At 41.4% G+C, this 16,997-nt stretch overlaps 1 protein-coding gene across 1 annotated transcript in view; it reads right to left on the bottom strand.

Annotated features, from left to right (window-relative positions):
* Positions 1–16,997, bottom strand: part of igsf3 (immunoglobulin superfamily, member 3) — a 106,764-nt gene that overhangs the window by 28,030 nt on the left and 61,737 nt on the right. Inside the window, exons 4-6 of the mRNA XM_088644671.1 lie at positions 16,225–16,611; positions 12,857–13,258; positions 8,339–8,743 (exon numbers count right to left, since the gene is read on the bottom strand). Of these exons, the coding sequence (XP_088500797.1) occupies positions 8,339–8,743; positions 12,857–13,258; positions 16,225–16,611 (1,194 nt within the window). The remainder of the gene's footprint in view (positions 1–8,338; positions 8,744–12,856; positions 13,259–16,224; positions 16,612–16,997) is intronic.

Below are 16,997 nucleotides of genomic sequence, written 5' to 3'. Positions count from 1 at the left end.
GCAAAACAGATTTCTTTAAAATCTACTGACTTATTCTGCATCAATTACTTTAATTTGCAGTAGCATAAGAACAAGACATTCTTGGTCTCAGATCAGTAATCTCTTACAGCATCAATTGTAAAACAGACAACAGTCTAACATAAATATTTCCCTTCCTTCCGTATTCCTTGAGCAAACACTTATTTATCTATAAAAATGTGTTTACCTATTACCTATTTACCAATTTATCTATATACATTGCCTTACGAAAGTATTCAGACACTAGCACAATTTTCACATTTTGTTGCTTTAATTACTGCAGTCTACTGTGAAGTAACAATTGATATCTGTTATATATACAAACAACTTTACAAATTCAAAAACAAAATGTAAATAATTAACATTAAATAAAAAATGAAAAAGACATGGTTGCATAAGTGTTCAAACCCACTGCTTGTGGCAGTGCTTAATTAATTTAAGTACAACCTTAATTAACCTTAATTAGCTACACAATTAGTGAGTGACCTGTTTTTGCCTACCATAATAGTGGTTCACATTATTCCACACATCTACTGTATGTGAAATACAACTGTCTCTGTAAGTCGGGCAGTGAATTTCAAGCAAAGATTCAACCTTTTAGACTAAGGAGCTTTCAAAACAACTCAGGGAAAAAGCTGGTGAAAGGCATCAACGCTTACTAAGGTTTATTGTGCTGCCCAGACACTGGGAGGGTACTGTGAGGCCAACACTGACTTTGAAAAAGTCAGAGTTCAGTGGCTGAGATGGGAGGAAATGTCCATGAGTCAAAGCTGGTCTGTATGGTGGAGTGGCAGGGAAGAAACCATTACTGAAAAAAAAACTCCAACTCTGCACAGCGCTTACAACAAAGTATATGAGTGATATGAGAGTCATGAGGCAAAACTGTGTTTTAGAACTGTTTTTTTCAAAACTGTGCCAGATAAGATGGAACTGGAACATTCTGGTCTAAGTGCAAAAAGATACATCAACTTCAAACAACCAAAGCTGACAGCACACCACTCAACACCATTCCTAACGTCATGCATGGTGTACGGTGCTGGCAGCGTTAGGCTATGGGGTTGCCTCTCATCAACAGGGGCCGAGACATTTGCCAAAACCGACAGGAACACAGATGGAGCAAAGTGCAGGCAGATCTTAAAGGAAAACGTGCTTTGGTCTCTTAAAGATCTAAAACAGGAATGAAAACTCACCTTTCAGCAGGAGAATGACCCAAAGCACAAGGTGAAAGTCACACTGAGTGGCTAAAGAATACTGCTGTCTGTAAGCAGTCTCCAAGCAAGTTGAGAGAGCTTGCACACATCTGCCACGAAGAAGGAGCAAAATGTGTCCTGATTTATTGTGCGAAGTCAGCAGAGACTTACCCAATAAGACTTGTAGCTGTAATTGCTGTCAAAGGTGCTTCAACTAAATATTGAGTTCAAGGGTCACTTACTGCAAAGTATCTTATCCTCAGAAGACTTCAGTTTCAGGCCTCAGGTTTTGATTAAAATATTAAGTTTAAATGATGCATATACAGTAGATTTTTCGTAATGTCACAAAATGGGACACCATAGAAAGGATCTACATACTTTTGAAAGGCACTGTACCCATTTTACCACCCTGGTACTAATTATCATAGTATATTTAATTACTATTACTTATTTAATGGGCAAGTTTTTTACAATTGCATCAACAGCCCTACAGTTTAAACTGTATATACAGCACAGTATGTGTCAGGGGAACAGAATGGGAACAAAATTAAGAAACAGAAGTGACAGTGCTTGGAGCTCAGAAGTGAAGGTCTGGAATAAACCATCAAGCTACTAATACTATGCACCCAGTATTATTTCCTAAATAAATTCTCTGTTCTTTGTTTTCGTGTTTTTCAGAATGGTTCTTTTGTAAAGGTACCATAGTGCTTTCAGTTCCTTTTTGCTTAAAAAAAGCCTTCAACATAATTCCTTCTTTTAAAAAAATTACATCTATAATGAACGTTTATATTATTATTAACTAGTAGATTTTACAACTTTGTTATTATCTATCACATCTACGAGATGAGATTCTTTCAGGAGGAGCCTAAGTGTTTATTAACTCCAGAAAACAAGCACCTCGTGTTGAAATATATCTGAAATTACTGTTCTTCTAAAAAGATCAGTGCCACATATTTATTCAAGACTGCTCTATTATAATGACAAACCCTATGGTTCTTGAACAGTCTATTATATAAAGTGCACACCCACTGCCTTACATTAAGGGCTGAGGGTTTTTCCCTCACTTCATTGTTCCCTGGCCAAGGGACAGACAGAGCTATTTGTCAGGTTTAACTTGGTAGGCAGCAGAAAGAAAAAGGTGGCGGTATCTGGGTCATTAGAGGTGGCAAGCGTGTGGCAAATTCTCTTGCCATCAGCCTCGGGGACAGGGAAAGTGAGCCGCACATCAGGAAAGTTTACAGCGGCCAGCAGATTGTGAAGAATGAGAAGTCGATTCCCAGACTGATCTCGATAGGGGAAAAAGGCCTGTGCTGCACCTGCAGGAAGATATAATGCTGATCTATCAAAACTCGATAGAGCATGAGGGATTTATCGTTTTAATTCTTCAAACAAATCACTTTGTTTGGGCAATTAAAAAGACAAATCTCTCACGCGCGAGCAGATTTTGTACTTCCAAAAAGTAACAAATATAACTCTTGTCTACCTCAAGCCAGTGTGTGCAGCTGTCCAGAACTTCAGCTGCAGCAGGCACTTTATCATGAAAGGTCCTGTCTCCTCAGAATATGAAATACTTGACTTGGAGCAATGGCACCTGGGCTATCCACAATGCCAGATACCCCCATTCATTAAAAAATACGGTTCATGTTCCGTGTTCGTGAGAAAACACTTATACAGAACACAGTTCACATATACAGAATATAAACTGAATACTATGCATACATAGCATACAAATGAAAGATCTTCTGCTGAAACAGAGTTCTCAGTGACACTGATAATATCTGCAACATTGTAGAGTAGATTAAAAATTAACCTGAATTTATTACATTGTGTTTAAGGAAAATAAATAGTTAATTAAACAATTTGACATTAAGAAGATTCTGTAGGCAACTCAGTAGCTGCTTTGTATGGATATGAACTATGCAAGCAAAACTGTATATGCATTATTGTCACTGTATAAAAAGCAATTATATTTAAACCACATTTTCAATTAAAAAAAGGTTTGTATATGGGATGCTGTCATGTGCTTCACATCAGATTTGTTCAGTGGGTATCAAGTTTTTAAAATAATTTCCATGGAAGGCTAATTTATTGAGAATTACAAATGAAGAATTATAAGCGATTGTAAAGAACCGTGCAAAGTACTGCATAACCATGGCCACTAATTAGATGAATAAATTAAGTTTTGATTTATTGTAGAAAAAACATTTTGGATTTTATTTTAGTTTGTAATAGTGACCGTCAGGTTTTCTAAACACACCGAACAAGGTCTACTGACGCTGTAGTTGCTGATAAAGACGCTGATAAACTGCTGCCATAACACACTGTGTAGGCTTCACGCTTTATGAAGAGACAACAAATATCTACACTAGGGGAGGCTCTCAGGCTGTCAGAGTGCAAGGCTCTCCCGCGTGGCCTGTATCCCAGTAACAGGAAGGGATGGCCCAGAAAATCTGAAAACGAAAAGGCTGCGTGATTCTCTCTGTCTAACTTGTATAGATCACTGATGAACAGAACTCAGCAGAAACGTTGTAAATTGCTCCATTGACAATGTGTGAGGAACTTACACTTACTGCACTGCACTGTGCACAAGATCCACCACCGTCTGCAGGAAAACCAGGGAGCATTGAATGTTATAAGGAATACAGTTCATTTTCACTAGTGAGCTTTGAACGATTACACTGGCCAATAACATTCCAAAGGGACTGTCTTATTTCTGTAGACTACATAGAAAACTGAACAAAAATGAATGCAACTGAAGTTATTCCACCTGCATGATTATTGCATTAATATTGCATTAAAACTCCAGAGATGCAATAAAGCACAGGTCAAAAGGCAATTAACGAGGGGCTTCTGAAATTAGTTTAACAGAATTAGTTAACAGCTGTGCATCTGAACAAAGCTGCTTAAGCCGCAATGCAATTCAGCTCGTGCCATTTCCAATTAGATTATTAACTGACTCTTCTGTTTAGTTTACTGACTGTTATATGAAAGGAACAAAAGAAACAAAAGGTGGTTTTGTATGTGTGGTGAAGTGTAATACAGAGTACGCATTCAAACAGACCTTAGAAGTGTGAACTTGCATCAGGCGGGTTGCATAAAGTGGTTATTTTAAAAAAAGTATTGCAAATCTTCCCTCTACAATTGATACTTTTTTACTCTTCAGTGAATAAGATTCATTTAGAGCAAAAGGCTGGCCTGATCTGTTCTTCGGGATACGCCCAGCTAGCATGACATCTCAAACTGGATAAAAGGAATTGTTTTGGAACGGGAGGTCATGGGATTGATATTTCGGCCTAGCTCACACAAAGTCCAAGGCTTGCTGTTTATCGTCATGGCCAGAGACAGGAGCTCTGTTTCAAAGCTCCACTTGAAAAAGACAATTGTAATGGCAGCTGTAGAAGTCAATTCAGGATTGGCATATAAAAGCCTTCTGAATCTTTAACGCACTGAGCTCCCAGAAGCTCAGTCCTAAGCTGCAGCCAATTCTAGAGTTAGACTTAACTTCTTCCCAGCACCTGCTGTAAGCATATGAATTTTCTACAAAGACAGACAGTACAGCAAGCCAGCTCAGGAGTATTCAGTCAAATTCAAAGATTTGGCACTACTTGATTTTAATCAGTTTGGGGCAGAAAACTGAAATACAACACATCCTTGTCTTTAAAAGGCAGAACACATACAGTATAAGTTCACTGTTTTTCCGATATACAGCATTCTGGTAGTCTGAAGTCTCATTTGTGTTGTACCAACATCTGAATTATCTGTTCTGTCTCTAGTATGAGCAAAGACCTCATAGAAATTATTTTGTTTTTAATTTTGCCGTCAAGAACACAAAACACAAGATAATGATTACCGACTTGATTAAGACAATGCAATACGAGTTTGAATAACAGAAATTTCAGAAAACTCATTTACCTCCTTTTAACTTTTGAAAATTCCATCACAAGTGTACTGGATTTCTCTCTACTAATTTCATTAACTGTTTTCCATAGTTATTAGAGTAAGAAATCCACTGAAAAACAAGCGTTAAATAACGCTTTTCAAAACCTATCATGACATGTGGTATTTAGCATGCTCTACTCCTCCAGCAGCACTTTCCCCTACAGGGTACTCAAGAGCATCTCCATCACACCTCCTCATACTTGGCTTTGAGCTTTTCTAAGTTGTGTCTGACGGTCTACTAAATGTAACAGAAAAAAGAAAAAATTTATTCCAGAGAGATTACAGACAAAATACAACCTATTAACCTTTTTCCAACCACTTGGAAATGTCAAAGAGAGACGGTCACTTTTCTGGCAAACTGTAAGGGCACTGATACCAGGTAACACTTTCCATTTAAATGACACCTTGGAGTTCACTGAAAATCACTTCAAGACATTAACGTGGTCGTTAAGGCATTGAATCTGCAGGAGAGCTCAATACAACAGGCCAAAACGAGTCAACGCCGATGATCTCTTCTATTGCTGAACTGCGCAGAGTCGGCAGCGTTAGCTTGTCCCGGAGCCTTCTCCCGGCTGTCCCGAGGGACCGGATTAAATGAGCTCTCGCTCACTCTCCCCTAATTACTCCGCTCGTGTTGGGAAGTGTATCAGTACAGAGGGAATATATTACCGGCTCATTGTCTCCACTCAATGCCATTAGGAGGAAATGAACTCAGACGCAGCAGCCCTGGTCTGGCCTACGCGGTGGCTCTTGACAGCTCGACAGCAATTAATGAACAAGAAAGGAGGGGGCAGCAGGCGGAAGCACAAGATGAGGAATAAGGAATAAGGAAGGAGAAGGGCTTGGGGGGAATATGAAACACAAAAAACGCAGTTAAACTGCACACCGAGTCATAAACCAAAAGCACGTACAGGGCGCGGTAGCTGGGAAAATAAGAAAGACGAGGGGTGGTCATGTGGCCCTTCCTGCGTTTGGAGTTGTTCGGCAGGTAAATGAATTTAAAATTGTGTCCCGCTGCTTCTCAGAGGGACCCAGAGTTCGGGCCCCAACCACTCTGCTGGGAAGCCAGTTCCAGACCTCTATAGCTCTGCTATGAGCAAAACACACTGAGCCCATCAATACTCTTATGTTCTAGTGTACTTGAATCAAACCTCTACATTTCCTTTATTGTAGCCTGAATAGATAAATGGTTCATAACTGGGCTGCATATGACAGTTCCCTGAGACCAGGAAAGACTATTGATATCTTTCTAAAATGTATATCCTTTTTGCAGTCTGGCGGCCAAAAGGGACCACAATACTCCTTTGAGGTGTTACTTAGTGTATTGTTAAGCTTGAGCATAACTTCCCTAGATTTAAATTCCAACTTTTGCTAAAAGCAGAAATGATCCATCTGCTTTAATACTGGATGGGATAAGGACAAAGCAGAATCTTTATGCACACACGGAAAGCCCTTTCATGTCGTATTTGCATGCAGCTGTGAATCACTCATGCCTTACATGTAAAGTACTGCATGTTCCTACAATCTGTGTGGACGGATAAGTGATAATTATATTTGTCATGTGTCTATCCAATCTGTGATTTTGTAACTCCCTCGTCATTATTTCTGTCTGCCCCTCCCTCTAGTTCTGTATCATCTGCAGATTTAACTAGTCAGCTTTCTAGACATAATTTAAAATCATCGATACAGATCAGGAAGGGCAGCATGCCTGACTCAGACCCTGGGTGTGGTGAAGATCACTGCTTACATGTGCTAAGTAGAGGTTGTGACCCTTAAGATGAAGCACCGTTTCCGGATAACCATCTTTCAGGTCTGTAAAGCCTGACGTGATGGGGCACGTTCAGCCTTATTACGGCAAAGAAGCAGCCCAGATTCACACCTTGTGAGTTCAGTTGTTTTTTCAGTTAACGGTTCACATTAACATAAAAAATACAATTTTCTTTTTTTATAACAGACTGCTCTTTCCCATTGGCATGACCTACTGTAGGCTTGTATTAAAGCAAAACTTCAACCCATTTGCTAATCACAAACTTTAAATCAAGCTCTTCCATTGTTTGCTTGAGGTTTCTCCTTATTTAGCTTTTTATTTTCCCTTCATTTACTGGAGTCATTAAGCACTGGGTCTGTAATGTGATTGACAAGTGGGCCTGTGTTTGTTGTTATCTAGGCCTAATTTAATCACAGTAACTATACCTCCTTCATGAGTGGGACAGGGCTTTTCAAGAGGTTAATACTACCAATCACGTTTCTCAGGAGTGCTTAAAATGATGCATTTTTTTCCCATAGTGGGTTTTTAATAAAAAATATGATCATTTGTTGTATTAAATGTTTTAGTGTACTTCCATTTCTCATATGAGACCCTTACATTTGATTGCAAAATATGTGCACTGTTGCTAATGTCCATCTTCCTGGAGATAACAGTTAAAGATCACTTCTCACAGCCAACAAAGGTGCTTCACAACTTGAGTGGGATGAAGTAGCTATTTTAGTCAGATCATTGCCTCATTTTTCCCCCTCTTCATGACCAATTCAGAGATGATTACAGCATTTTGAAGCATAGCACACAATAAGGCACGGGCATTCAATTTTATTAAAAAAAAACTTTGAACACTCACTCTAAATTAAAAGAGTAACACACATTTCATACACGCCGTCTTGTGAACAGGTATTTCAAGCTGTAAGCCACAGTAGAAAATGAACAAAAGTACAATAAAGGGATTGTGAAAATGCATGCGTGCACATCCATTACTTAAAGAAACAGGAATGCGCAATGTGAATTTCTCAGTTAAATACACGCTAAGTAACAATTTTGTGGCTTCATTGTTGACACCCTTCTGTCAACAGCCTCAATCTCATTAGATTCTGATATTATGTGCACAGGGCCCTGACGGATTTGGGCCCCAACAGGAATAATCAAAATCCCAAAATAAAAAAGAACAGGAAGTCATAACCAAAGAATACACAGCATTTGGGCTTTTGTTTTCTTTTTCATCTTCTGATCTGTTAAGAATCGTGTCATCATTTTTCAAAAGCCTACGTCAAATCAAACTGCTGTTACAGAATAACATGTTTCGTGAGGCACCCTGGTCTCTTGCCTGGGGCATCAAGCAATCACCACTGTGACCTTATCCACTGCCAACTCCAAGTCCTCATGTCTTTAAACGCATCCTAGGCGTAATTCCTGAACTTACCAGGCTTCATCACCGTGATGCCCAGCGGGTTGGAGGTGCGGTTGGTCACTCTGGCCCAGGTGCCGTCGTAGTTCTTCCTCCACAGCTCGGCGGAGCACTGGTACGTGCCCGACTCCCGCCTGCTGGCCCGGCTCACGCCGAGGCGGAAGTTGCTGCTGGAGGCCGACTTGTCGATGGTGGTCCTGGTGCCGAAACCGGACAGCTGCCCCCCCCACTGCAGGGTGCCGTCGCGGGTGAAGGTGACCAGGTCGCGGAACTCGGTGCCGTTGGCGGGCTGGAAGCGCCAGGTCACGGAGACGGGCACCAGGCGGTTGAAGCGGGGCTTGACGATGCACTGCAGGTCAAAGGAATCGTTGTAGGTCACGCTTGGAGTCCGAGAAGAGGCCACGATGGAGAACATGGATTCTGCGGGTTTAAGAGAACAAAATCGCAGTGTGAGTACTCCGATGCGGTAGTCACCGCACTTCCGTCCCGTTCGACATGACCGCCGGGAAAAGCCCGGAGCCTCAAGTTTCACAAATGTTTTCAAGTCTGGGAAAAGCTTATAAACCACTTTATAAACTTCTTTCGAAGAAGACTGAAACCATCCGTCGTCTCCTTAAAAAGCTGCCGTGAAAAACACAACAGATTTTATAAAGATACTTCCGGCACATTCCCTGAGAATTTAAAATATAGTTAAAATTTTAAAATAATAATTTACACTAATTCCTTGAAGCCACTTGTCATTAAGTGATTAAGACAGATTATCCCTCCAATGATTTCTGGCTCTGAAGCATCATCTTGAGATGCTCTAAGAGATAAGTCAGGGATTCATTAGAACTTCAGCAGTTCTTCTGTTCATCCATATTCACTCATTTGTCTTAATGATGCTGAAAAATCTGACTTACTACAAGCTTTCTCTTGGGAGTATGCTGGCAGTGTACACTGTAGGAAAAGGCTGTTTTATTTTGGCTCTTAAGGCTATGTAGCCTACTAACACAAAAGCATCTTGCTTTTCTATATTTTGCATTGTGTGCATAGACATTTGGAAAAATAATTAATGAGATTACAGAAACTTGTATATTAAAAATTTTAAACAAATACAGGTTATGATGTCTTGCTGCTGCATGTGCTGTGGAATATAGGTACACCCGGCTTTCATATTCTAGGCCTTGGTGTGAAGATAGGGATCGCTCGGATTTTGGCAGCTTCTGTTTGGAGCGCAGATCTATTCAAGCACGAATCTCTTCACTTTCCCTCATGAGAATATCCCAGGCTGAGGCTGTAGGGTGTAAAGATGTTACCGATCTTCTCTACGAAAATCCTTTGCTACATTTTCAGTTTAGAAAGGGGCAATAACAGGGGCAAGGTGACCTAAAGCACACAAACCAATTCATTCATCACACAGCAAAATACCTAAGCAGATTAAGAGAACCATTAGTTTAGCAGCCAGTTGCAATTTGTTAATCTCTTCCGACAGTAGATGTCTTTATTTTAATTGCTATCAGTCTTGAATACAGATAACGTATTCTGCCTAAAATAAAAACACTATATTGCACAGGAAGAGAGGAAAAGAGAGAAAAGAAACAGGAGAAGAAACAGAAAGCACAGAAAGCTGCGATTAAGTAAAACCTGTTGGTAAATGTGATGCTTGTGCCAGATGTCTTGTGACATTTTTGTTTTCTATAAAGATGATTCTCCATTAAATGTTCAGCACATTTATTATGATTATTATGATTACTATGATTATCTACAGCCATTAACTAGAAACTTTCATGTCTGACCTAAAAATACTTTTTTATAAACCCAATAGTTTTTCAAATTGAAGTCTGAAGTACAGGGAGATTTTGCCTGCAGCCTCTGTTGCCAGTGGCCCTTGGAAAAGCACCTTCTGAGAACCTGAGCAAGTATCTTAATGCACCCAACTCAGCCGCTGGCTTTGTCAAATGGCTTCAAGTCCTGCTATTATACAACAACAAAGAAGGTGAGGACTGAAAGCTCTGTGCCACTTCTGCGAGGCCCCTGGTGCTTTAATATAATCCACAAATCAAGCACCAGAGAGGCTGCCACAAACAGTGGCATGTGTGTTTCTCCCTTAATTGGACACTCATCCTGTAGCCTAAACTGAACGAGCTGCAATAGCTCCTGCATTGAATTTTCTTTTGACACCCAGTTAAGGACAGTGAACTGTACTGTATGTACTCTAGCTGGCTTGCAGGAGTTCATGAAGCTGGACTAGAAATGTATCATGTACCAGCCAGAGCTCCACACCCCTCCCTGTCCTCATCCTGCCTTCTTTGTGAAGCCATCTGAGGTCTGTGATGTAAACCAGGTGCAGAGACAGGATTTCTGATTAAAACAACGTGAACTCAAAATATTGTTCTGCAAAACGCTTGGGGCATTCACTTTTCGGCTCCTGCTTGCAAGCTGCTTCTCTATACATTTCAAACAGTACTCTGTCGTTCCATGACATCGAAACCATTTTCTTTGCTTTTATACAGGCACGGTAAGAAATACAGCTACTTCTGCAAGGTGGGATGGGAACATGTGGTGCACAATCAAATTATTTAATGGGATTGAATTTGAAAACAATTTCACAAGATCTAGGCCCAAACAAATATTCAGCCATGGCTATAATTTTAGTTAGGTTTGTGCTTATTTCCATGTGTTCTTTAGGTGTTTAGGCCTGTTAGGAACACAGCAATTAGCAGGCAGAATGGATCTGAAATCACAGATTTCTTGCTACATGATGAGAGAACAGCTAGCTTGCTGCTGCAACCCTGGTTCCACCGGGGGGAATAACAGCTGAAGTTCCCAGATCTGATAGAGAAAGAGGATTCCTGTGTATAATTCAAGCCAAGTTCCTGACAGGGTTTAGGATTTTCTTGAACTGCCTTCTGACAAAATAAATGATCTCAGCAGTACTCCTGCCCATTGCACACTTTCATCAAGTGACACTTTGTTCAAAGGCTCTGTAGTCCAGCCTGTGAGAGAATCTGCACAGAACGTTCTGTTCTCCTCAAAATAAAAAACGTGTTAACGCCAACACGTGGGGCTTCTGACACCCACAAAATCCCACACTGAGCTATTTCTAAACGAGCTTGTCAACAAAGCGATTGGGACTGCATCTGCTCATTCCATGCGTCCGTTCTTCCAGTTCAGGGTCATGGGGGAGCCGGGGCCTATCCCGGGAAGTCACAGGCACGGGGAAGGGCAGACAGATCCTGGACGGGACGCCGGAAGACTACATTATGCTTTTAGACTGTGGGCGGAAACCAGAGCACCCAGAGGAAACCCACGCAAACACGGGGAGAATATACAAACTCCACACAGACAGCACCCCAGGTCCAGAATTGAACCCTGGGCATCAGAGCTACGAGGCAGCAATGCTAACCATGGTGCCCCTGCAGTATCCAATAGGTTTGGTCTTCTGACCTCTTCCAGACTTCCCTTCATTAGAAATCTAGCCTTGTCTGAAGACATGTTCATTACAAACATATTAAACGGCAAGCTTCAGATATAAAGTGATTACACCTGTTCAAGTCTCTTTTCTCCAACTGATAAGACCTGCTAGAACAACACAAATCTGTTAAAATACTGCAGCAGATACAGCTGTAAGTCTGTCACCATGTAAAAAATGAAAGCAGTGAATGCAGCTGGAGCAGGCTGTATATACGCTATTATTTTTCTGATAATTTATTTAAAAGGGCACTTGTAATGCTATGCAGTTTATGAAAAAAGAACCCCTAATATACTCGGCAGCTCAGAATTTTGTAAAGCTGAGCCTCTAGAGACATTTGCCTGTAGTAAATATAAAAAAGATCATGTTTGGCATGACAAAAATAAAAATGGGCTCAATCCTAAAAATAACAGGATGGAGCTTTACCCATCTTTGTTGTTTTTTTATTTGTAATCTTAGAATACAATTGAGAAAAAAAGACCCCAGGGACATGAGTGCACTTACCAGCATAAAGAATTTTAAATTACCTGCAGTGAAAGAGAAGTGCTTCTAAACTGCTGTACATAACATACTTGGGTTGTTAATGAGCTGCTGTGCGTTTTTGAAGACTGGGGTGCCCATTCCTCACTGAAGGAGGTATTAATAGGCATCCCAGTGTGCCGGGTGTGAACGAGCCACAGAGCATTCACATGAGACCACAATTTAAGGAAGCGCTAAGGAACAGACAGGAAATCATTTCACAACCGTTGCAGACCCTTGCTGTGCACATCTACATATTGGTTTTAATTTTGATCTCACGGTGATATCTGAATATATACGTAGACACCGTCCACAGAGCTGCCACAACAGCTCAGGAGGGCTGAGAGTGAGAGCGTGTCAGGGTGTGAACGGAGGTGCCCTCTCACAGAGGCAGCAGGCAGCGCTTGCCCTCCGCGCTGCTTTCCGTGGCTGAAGCCTATCCTGAGAGGCAAAGGAAGGACTCTAAAACAGCTGCAGGGGATTACTGCAGCGGCTCTCGCAAGGGTGAAATGTGAGCTAGCAATGAACGAGAAAAACAAAACATGTGGAAGAGAACTTACCGACCGCAGTGACGGTTACAAGCTTCCCGGCCGACTTCTCTCCGATCTTTTCCCAGGAGCCGTCGGGTCTGGAAACCCACTCCACCACACCGCACTTGTACTGGCCCTCGTCCTTGGGAAGGGTGTTGTACACCGAGAGGGTGAAGGTGTCTGACCGCACCCTCTCCACCCGGATCTCGCCGTAGCTGCTGCGCTCGCGGTATGACGGCCCCGGCCGAACGGTGCCGATCTGGTCCACGGCCGCGATGTCCTGCGTGGAGCCCTGCTTGTCCACCAGCTGCCAGGAGAAGGACAGGCTCCCCTCCTTGTCCACGGTGGACCGCGCAGAGCAGGTGAAGTGAATGGCGTCTCCTTCTATTACATTGGTGGAGTTGCTGGACACGGAGACAGTGATGTTACTTCCTGTAGAAGGCAATGAAAGCGAAAGGGGGACCCTTACTACATTTAAAAACCGCAGATACACGTGCGCTGATAAGTCCTTGTAAAAGGTCACAATAAGGTGGTGTGTTGGCTTAAGTTCTAGACATTTTGGTGTGCAACTGATAAGTGTTTAACACTAATTTTTGTTATCATTCATTCAGGTGTTTTAATGTCCACACAGAAAACATGCATTTCCATGGAGTTGGTCAGTAAATCAATGGTTATGCACTGTGATGAATAAACATTTTTGTACCAACCTAAGGTTAAAAACAAAAGGCATTTATCTAATTGATTTTAAGCTTAGCTAGAAGTACTATAAGCTCTACTATAAAATCACATTAGAAAATAAAAGTTAAACAGCCAAGATGAAATGCTCATTTGTCAGATTACAAACGGCTGTAGCAGTTTAAGGCGGAACAGGCAAATAATGAGACAAGAATTTGAAATATGGACCTGAAAGCAAATAACAGTAATAAACTTTTGACTAAAAGCAGAAATTTAGATTTAGAAGCATTAACTCAAACTTTCTTGGCCAAAAAATATGATCTGGGCTCCCTCAGCATTTTAAATAATTTCAAGCAGTGGTTGTACTTTCTAGACAAATGCCAAGTTAAAGACAAAAAAATGACATTGATCTTACTGGATGTGACAGCTACTTATTTTCAAATTGTGTGTCATCTTACTTAAAGCAGAGCATAAGGTAGTAGGTAGTCAATGATACAAACAGATGTTACATGATTTGTAAACAGCAGCCACTATACCATATTGTTATTTCTGTTATGTGCAATTCATTCAATATTACTTCCAACTCCAATTATCTGCTTTAGAGGAAGTGTGTTACAAGCTCATCACTGAAAAACATAACCTCAATAATTTATTTTCTAATTGCTTCACCAGATATATCATTAATATTGTTAGAATTCAATACGTACAGTACATCTTTCCTGAATGTCATGAAAAATGAAAGGTTGTCAAACATTGTCTTAAAGAGCTTGCTTTCAAAATGTATACACATTTAGGATTTGTTTTTTAAACATAATTATGGGTGAATCTGAGCAATTCTGTAAGATGGATTGATAAAAAAAGTCACAATTAGCACAAGAAAAGAAGTCACAACTGCTGGGGAATACACTAACCTTCATGCTTCCACTGTAAAATTTCCTTCTTTTTTAACATTAGTTTCCGAGTCTGGAACCAAATTATCTTTCAAAAACATGTAGCCTATGTTCATAACACTTATGTGATAAAACTGATTTAAAACCAACACTTCCCTCCCTATATCAATGTGAGAAACAGAGGCAGAGAAGGCCAGAGTTTCACACAAAGAAAGGAATATTGGGACTTTATCACTCTGTCACAAGACAGTGTTATGAAAGACCAGCAAAAAACATGACTAAAAACTATGGAAAATAATGGAAAATGCCACAGCCAGAAATGTTACAGCATGAATATTAGCTTCAATGAAAATGGTAGTTTGAAACATCAATGAAATTCTAGATGAGTAGCCCTGATTCCATGCTTACCTTAATGTTCTGTAAAGCACTTTTGTTTAAACATTCTCAGAAGCTACACGACCTTTTGAGAGCCTTAGTAATTATCATATTTTGCCCAATGAGAGAATGTTTATAAAAACGAGAAAATGTCGTACAGGGAATTTCTACTGATCAAATCTTAAGTGTTCTACCTGCAGTGCGATGTGTTCGCAGACCCCCGGCCGGTGTCGGGATAAGTGTGGGATATCAGATGAGATGACATTAATTTGATGCTCATCGAGATGCTTTAACCCAGGTCGGGTCCTATAATTTAACCTTCAAGCCTGACCGTTCACTTCCCACTGAACCAGAATACATTAATCCAGTCCAGGGATTTGCTGCAAAGTACAAATGACAGCCTAGAGGAACGGCCGCATTATAGCATTCATTTTTATGCATACTTAAATTAATTGTATTCACCTGCAACAAAAACACCTGATACTAGTAAAAAATAAAACTGGCTATGAGACTAAACTATATACATACAACTATATGAATTAACATATTAAAGACATATAGCACATTTTCGTATTCATGCAAATGTATTAATTAATTGTTCATCATTTCCCCATACACCTATGTTTTGCTGTATAAATGTACCTATTAGCAAAGTCAACTAACAATCTCTAATCTAGACCTGGATCCAGTTGGAGATTTGAATAACTTAAAAAGCCATAGCCACATCAATTAAAAAGTATTGCATTTAACAATGTAGAGTAACCAATGTTGATAACATATATTCGCAAAGAAATTTGACCAGATTTGCTGTGCTTTTTTTTTTCTTCTCTTTCTTTATCGTTCTGTGCAAGCCAAGCCCAGTGATACTATACTGCTCTTTTAGTCCCTCAGAAAGGACTCAGAAATAAAACAATAATGCAACTTTGATGATGATTCATTTTGCATTAATAAAACAAAAATGAATGAAAACGGAACATTTAAAAATCATCAGATATTTCAATCCTAAATAGCTTCCTAAGGCCAAGTGCATTAAAACAGCTGAAGAAACAACATTCGTCTCACTGCCAACATGCACAAGCTACATCAAAGCTGCACCTCTCTACGTGAAAAGAACAACAGGTTAATGATTGTTAATGATGCATTGCGGAGCAGTGGCTCTGTGGTTCAGGATCTGCGCCTGTGGCTGGAAGGTTCCTGGTTCAAACCCCGCGGCCGGCAGAGGAATCCTACCCCGTTGGGCCCCTGAGCAAGGCCCTTAACCCCGACTGCTCCAGGGGCGCCGTATAAATGTCTGACCCTGCGCTCTGACCCCCAGCTTCTCTCCCTGTCTGTGTGCCTCATGGAGAGCAAGCTGGGGTCTGTGAAAAGACAATTCCTAATAAAGTGATCTGATCTTATCTCTAGGTGGAAATCGGCGCCCCTGACCCCGGGTCAGCCGTCTCCGGCAGTGTTACTCACTCAGCGGCTGGACGGAGATCTGGACGTTCCTCGACCGCTTGCTCTTGTCGATGAAGTCCCCGGTGGCCGTCTTCTCCCTCTCGGTCACCCGGCAGATGTACTTCCCGCTGTCCTCCGGCTGCAGCCGCTGGATCTTCAGCAGGTAGACGGAGTCGCTGTCCTTCCGCACGGTCAACTGGCCCGCCGCTTCGCGCTGGACGTAGTCCCCGCTGAGCACGGGGACAGCATTGGGCCCCACGAGGGCCACGGGAGAGCTGCTGAACACCCACGACACGGAGAAGAAGCGGTCGGGGACGCCCTGCGCGTCGATGTTGCACCGCAGCTCCAGGGGTTCCCCCGCGGTGTAGGCGCGCCTCTCCGTGTTGAGCTGAATGCTGAAATCCTTGTCTGTGGGGAGGGAGACAGACAGACTGCATCAGGAATCTCCGCAGGATGAAGAGGAGTTTTTTTTCCGATTCTGTGGGGAAGGTCTCATTTACTTTTGTACTGCAATTAAAGACGATCATTGGGTGTGACCGTGGCCAACCGGGTCAGCCCATCGCCCCCACACAGTCCCGTCCCTCAGAGACCCAGTTCTGGTGAAATCACAGTCAAGCACATGGCCTCACTGGAAGCCCTAGAATGGACTGCTAATCCTGACATGAGATAAAACTGTTCTCTTACTCATTAATAAAATCAACATTTGTGTTGGAAAATTGCATCAGTTAAGCCTGAAGACTACTTATACCAAACGTTTGGGGATTTTAAAATTTGTGTTCGGGGAAGGATGCAAT

This window comes from Lepisosteus platostomus, chromosome 2 (assembly GCF_059453375.1).
Source record: "Lepisosteus platostomus isolate fLepPlt1 chromosome 2, fLepPlt1.hap1, whole genome shotgun sequence".
NCBI classification, from domain to species: Eukaryota; Metazoa; Chordata; class Actinopteri; order Semionotiformes; family Lepisosteidae; genus Lepisosteus; species Lepisosteus platostomus.
This window is presented reverse-complemented; position numbering and strand designations above follow the sequence as displayed.